General features: G+C 66.0%; 1 protein-coding gene across 1 annotated transcript; it reads left to right on the forward strand.

Moving 5' to 3' along the window:
* The first annotated feature begins 855 nt into the window (after nucleotides 1-855).
* MON1A (MON1 homolog A, secretory trafficking associated) lies at nucleotides 856-3868 on the forward strand. The gene is made up of 5 exons (XM_009281136.2): nucleotides 856-982; nucleotides 1258-1725; nucleotides 1926-2691; nucleotides 2802-2949; nucleotides 3423-3868. The coding sequence occupies exons 1-5, from the start codon at nucleotides 856-858 to the stop codon at nucleotides 3561-3563; spliced, it is 1650 nt and encodes a 549-aa protein (XP_009279411.1). The 3' UTR covers nucleotides 3564-3868.
* Nucleotides 3869-5372: the final 1504 nt, after the last annotated feature.

Below are 5372 nucleotides of genomic sequence, written 5' to 3' on the forward strand. Positions count from 1 at the left end.
CCCTCCGGGGCTCTTGGGGTATCACAGGCTTTTGGGGTCGGGGTCCGGCCCCCCCAGGTGCGGCGTTACCTGCTGGGGTTGGGTCTGGGGGGCAGGAGGTGTCACGAAGCATGGAGCGAAGCCGGGGCTCCACGAGCCTCCCCACCAGCTGGTTTCGGAGACTGGGGCGGCTCTGGCACCGAAGCGGCACGGTGCCTGCCTGCCTTCCTGCTGTTACTTTCGCTTGTGTGCCTGTGTTCACTTTCGGGCCAGTTTCCCCCACGGGGCAGGGAAGAAAGCGCGGGCTGGAGGCACGGCCAGGCTCTGCCCCGGAGGGCTGACCCACTGGACAGGGGCTCGAGAGGGCACCCTGCTTGCAGGGGGTTACACCGTCTGAGCGGCCGTGGCCTCAGGAGGAGTGTCACCAGCCTGGTCTCATCTCAGCCGCCTAATCTATGCCAAGGAGGGCCATAAACCCGCCCTTTGCAAACATGAGGCCTCTGGGATCGTCGGTGTGCAGGACCAGCCCCAGCCCCATCCGGGGCTGGGTCCCTTCCCCCTCGCTGCCGGGACGCGGCAGAGGGAGGCTGAGCAGCTTTCCCAGCGCCTGGGGGAAATCGGGGCCAAGCCTGGATGAAAGGTGCTGGGGCCGGGGGGCTGGAAGGAGCTGGGGCCGCGGGAGGGAGGAAATCCTGCTGGATTAGAGCGGCGTTCCTGACATCTCACCAGGGCTCGGTGCTGCCTGCTGAGCCAGCAGGATTGGGCTGAGGATGCTGGCGCGGCCCCGCTCGAAAGCAGAGCGTTTCGGGACCCGTTTTGCAGGGGAGGGAACAGAGGGGTGATGTTGTGGGTCACGTGCAGGTCCTGCCCCAAGGAATGGCTGCGGATGTCCACAAGAAGAAAGGCTGGGAAGTGCCCAACGGGTCCCTGGCGCCGGGAGATGGGCAGCACGGGGAGCGGTCCGAGAGCCCCACGCCGGGGCTGGTGCAGGGGACGGAGCCAGGTACAGGGCAGAGCTCACCGCGGGGGTAAGCGAGGGGAAAGAAAAAAAGCAGCTCCTCGTTATGCTGGCTGGGCCCTCCGCAGCCCCACGGGCAGGGGGAGACGGGCCCACTGGCGACTCCCCACCAGCAGGACCCGCACCCCTGGGTGCTGTGGGATGGGGAGCGGAGGGCAGGTCCCTCCCTGCAACCCCCTGTCCCTTTTGCACCCTCCGTCTGCCCGCTGCCTCAGCGTGGGGGACAGGTGGACGGACGCTGCACGGCCTGTTGTTCCCAGGGGCGGGCCAGGAGGGAGCCATGTTCGTGCACACCCGCTCCTACGAGGACTTGACAAGTCCCGAGGACGGGGTGGCGGTGGCACGGAGCCCGGAGGAAAGGCGGGGGGAGCCGGCCGAGCCGACCAGCATGGAGCAGATCAGCAAGGACTTCAGCGAGCTGAGCACACAGCTCACGGGCATGGCCCTCGACCTGGAGGAGGAGATGAGGCAGAGCAAGGAGGGGAAGCTGGAGCCATCCCCACAGACCACCCGCCGCGACTCAGTGCTGTCCGGCAAGGAGGAGGAGGACGTGACCATGGACGCCTGGCGCATGCACCGGAAGCACGTCTTCGTGCTGAGCGAGGCGGGCAAGCCCGTGTACTCCCGCTACGGCTCTGAGGAGGCCCTCTCCAGCACCATGGGCGTCATGATGGCCCTGGTGTCCTTCCTGGAGGCCGAGAAAAACGCCATCCGGTCCATCCACGCAGGTACCGCCCTGGGGGGGAGTGGGACAGGGGGGTGTGACGGCCTGCCCGGCCGTGCCCCTGCCACCGTGGGCCACATTAGCTGTCCACAGGGGCAGATTGGTGGCGGGGGGGAGGCTGCAGCCTGGCTCCCCCTTGCAGCCCAGCGGAGCCAGGCTTACAGGTCTGTCCCCGGCCCCGCCGGGGAACTCTCTCCCATGCAGATGGCTACAAGGTTGTCTTCGTGCGGAGGAGCCCGCTGGTGCTGGTGGCAGTGGCGCGGACCCGGCAGTCGGAGCAGGAGATAGCCCATGAGCTGCTCTACATCTACTACCAGATCCTGAGCCTGCTCACCTGGACCCAGCTCAACCACATCTTCCAGCAGAAGCAGAACTATGACCTGCGCAGGCTCCTGGCCGGCTCCGAGCGCATCACTGACAACCTGCTGGACCTCATGGCCCACGACCCCAGCTTCCTCATGGGTGCCGTGCGCTGCCTGCCCCTGGCCGCCAGCGTCCGGGACGCTGTCAGCACCAGCCTCCAGCAGGCCAAGGCCAAGAGCCTGGTCTTCTCCATCCTCCTGTCAGGGAACCAGCTGGTGTCTCTCGTGAGGAAGAAGGATCAGTTCCTCCACCCCATTGACCTCCACCTGCTCTTCAACCTCATCAGCTCTTCTTCTTCCTTCCGGGAGGGTGAAGCCTGGACTCCCATTTGCCTCCCCAAGTTCAACTCCAGTGGCTTCTTCCATGCCCACATCTCCTACCTGGAGCAGGAGATGGACCTGTGCCTCCTGCTGGTCTCCACCGACCGCGAGGACTTCTTCACTGTCTCTGACTGTAAGCGGCGCTTCCAGGAGCGCCTGCGGCGGCGGGGGGTGTACCACGCTCTGCAGGAGGCCCTGCGCACCCCCTTCTACAGCGTTGCCCAGGTGGGCATCCCTGACCTCCGGCACTTCATCTACAAGTCGAAAAGCTCCGGGCTCTTTACCAGGTGAGGCCCCTGGGGAACCATTGGGCCAAGGCCGCGGCGTGGGGCATGGGGCAAGCCTTTTCCATGAATCCCCTTCTCCAGGGGGCTAACGGGGTGCTGTGTTCCTGCAGCCCCGAGATTGAGGCACCCTACGTGAGGGAGGAGGAGAAGGAGAGGCTCCTGGGGCTCTACCAGTACCTCCACAGCCGGGCTCACAACTCTTCGCGCCCCCTGAAGAACATCTACTTCACAGGCCCCCGTGAGAACCTCCTGGCTTGGGTAAGGGCCATCTGCAGGGTTTGGGTCAGCCCATCTCCTCTGGTCCTGCATGGCAGAGCGGGCGGGGGTGGGTGGCACAACACAGCACCAGCTCCATGGTCCCCAGGGTGGCCCCCAGCTTGTGCACAGTCCTTTTGGGGGCCAGCCTGCCCCCGAGCACCTTTGTGCGAGGAAGGAACGGGCAGGGATAGCAGCGGGGGCTGGCGAGTGCCGGCACCGAGGGCTGTGCCATGCGCTGTCATGAACTCCCCAGTGCCGCGGAGAAAACCCACTCTGAGGGTAAACCCTGGGGTTTGGTCCCCCCACTTCTGAGCAAACCAGGTGCCACGCGTTTAGGGTACCTTGTTGCCACCCCATGTCCCTGCAGTGGAGCCCCTGTGCCTGTTCCCAATGCTCCTGGGGGGAAGATGCGGTGCCAGCCCCAAGTGGGGCGCAGACATGTGCCCAGCGTGTACCCTGTTTTTTTCACCCAGGTAACCAGCGCCTTCGAGCTCTACATATGCTACAGTCCCCTGGGGACCAAGGCCGGTGCCATCAGTGCTGTCAACAAGCTCATGAAGTGGATCCGCAAGGAGGAAGACCGACTCTTCATCCTCACGCCCCAGACATACTGACAGGCATCGCCCAGGGCATGGTGCCAGCTGGGGGAGCCCCCGCTGTGCCGGGGAGCCAGTCCCCCGGGGAAGCCCGGGCCATGAGTCCAGGGGAGAGGGCATGGTGGGACCCCGGAGCATGGGGAAACCCACCCATGGGACTGTCCAACCTGGGTTTTAGAGATGGGGTACACAGCTGCCAGGGGAAGGGGTGAGCAGGACTTTCTCTCATCTGCAGGCAGTGCCCCCCAGCTGGGGGGCTGCCCTTCCTCTGCGGCCCCCGGCTCCGTCCCTCGTTGTGGGGGTTCTGGAGTGGGGCTACTGGTACCCTGAGTTGCTGGAGGGGAGCTGAGCCCCTGGGTCCTGCTGCCTGTGCCTGGCACCCTCCTCTCTCTGCCATCCTGCGGCCATGCCGAGGGTAGGGGTCCCCAGGAGAGACGTGGCAGCACTCGGGGGACCCCTGTGCTGCTGTGCCCGCAGAGGGCGGGTGACACTACCCAGGTGGGGGGACAGGGCTGGCCTGGAGCACGCACTGCTCCTCTCCCTGCCCTGGGGGAGCCGGGCCCCCCAAGTGCCAGGCAGCCCCTGGCAGTCCCAGAGCCCTGCCTTGGCAGGTTTGCCCCCTTGGCATCTGTGCGTGCCCGGACCCTTCCCACCGTGGCTGTGAGAAGAAAGTCCCTCGGGATGCTGGCAGGCAGGGTGGCGGGTCAGCCTGCCCCAGCCAGGGCAGTGGGGTCCCGCCTACGTCCCCATGGGGACACAGAGCAGCCCCAGAGAGACTCGGGGTACCGGGGTGCCCATCGGGATGTTTGTGGGCTCATGGTGCTGGCTCCTAGGCAGCGGGCCCTAAATGGGCAGGTGAAGCACAGCCCTCTGGAGATCCCGCTGGCACGGGGCCCCGGTGCCCCCCCCCAGCCCAAGGAGGGTCTTCCCCTTGGTGCAGGGGCACCTGCCCCCCAAACCCAGCCCCTCAAGCCAGCTATGCTGAGCTTGCTGCACAAGGACCGCCTCCTCCCCGGCGGTCCCCAGGCACCGGTGTGGGGCTGAGCACCTGTCAATGCTGTCATGCCACGGCCCAACCCCGCGTTTTGGGGCTGTCGGCCGAGCGCTGGGACAGGCGTTCGAGGAGGGGCAGAGCCACTGGGGTGGCACCGAGACACCGAGGGAGCCGGGAAGGACCCGGCAGGGCTAACGTGGGGACTCTGCTCCCGTATTCCTGCTCCTGCCAGATTGTAATCGCTTGTCTTTGCTCATAAACATTATCTGGACCCCAAGTCAAGTCTTGTCATGTTCATGGGTGCCAAATGGCCAAGCTGGGGTGGGGGCAGGGTTTGGGTACGGTGCAATCCAGCCCTGGGGCCCCACTGGGGGCCGGGAAAGCCGCCGGGGAGCGGTTCAAGGCAGCTGGGGCTGTGCTGGCAGGAGGCAGTGCCGGCCGGAGGGTGGGAGCGGCGAAAACCCCGGGATGAGCTGGCCAGGGCCAGCTAATGTCGAAACCGAGTGGGAGACGCGCAGCCGGAGGAAGGAGCTGTTGGGTAAGGCACGGGGCCAGCGTAACCACTGGGCCTTGCACAATGCGGGGCGGGAGCCCGAGAGGGCTGAGGCTGGCCAGGTGACCAGGGCAGAGGAGCCTGTTTGCCGTGTGTTCAGCCCCTCCTGGGACCAAAGTCCCCACGGCAGCGCGAGGCAGTGCCCTGCTCGGCTGGAGGAAAAGTCCGTGTGTGCAGCTGGGACCCACAGCCCCACTGCTCGAGGGCAACAGGGCACTTAGAGGGCGAATCCATGTGACACACCGGCATGAAAAGCATCTTCATTCACCCCTGGGAACAG

This window comes from Aptenodytes forsteri, unplaced genomic scaffold, assembly GCF_000699145.1.
Source record: "Aptenodytes forsteri isolate BGI_AS27 unplaced genomic scaffold, ASM69914v1 Scaffold156, whole genome shotgun sequence".
NCBI classification, from domain to species: domain Eukaryota; kingdom Metazoa; phylum Chordata; class Aves; order Sphenisciformes; family Spheniscidae; genus Aptenodytes; species Aptenodytes forsteri.

Coding starts and splice junctions, on each gene's coding strand:
- MON1A (XM_009281136.2), top strand. CDS start 856: ATGGCTGCGGATGTCCACAAGAAGAAAGGCTGGGAAGTGCCCAACGGG. Junction 1,726..1,925: donor CATCCGGTCCATCCACGCAG/GTACCGCCCTGG, acceptor TCTCCCATGCAG/ATGGCTACAAGGTTGTCTTC. Junction 2,692..2,801: donor AGCTCCGGGCTCTTTACCAG/GTGAGGCCCCTG, acceptor GTGTTCCTGCAG/CCCCGAGATTGAGGCACCCT.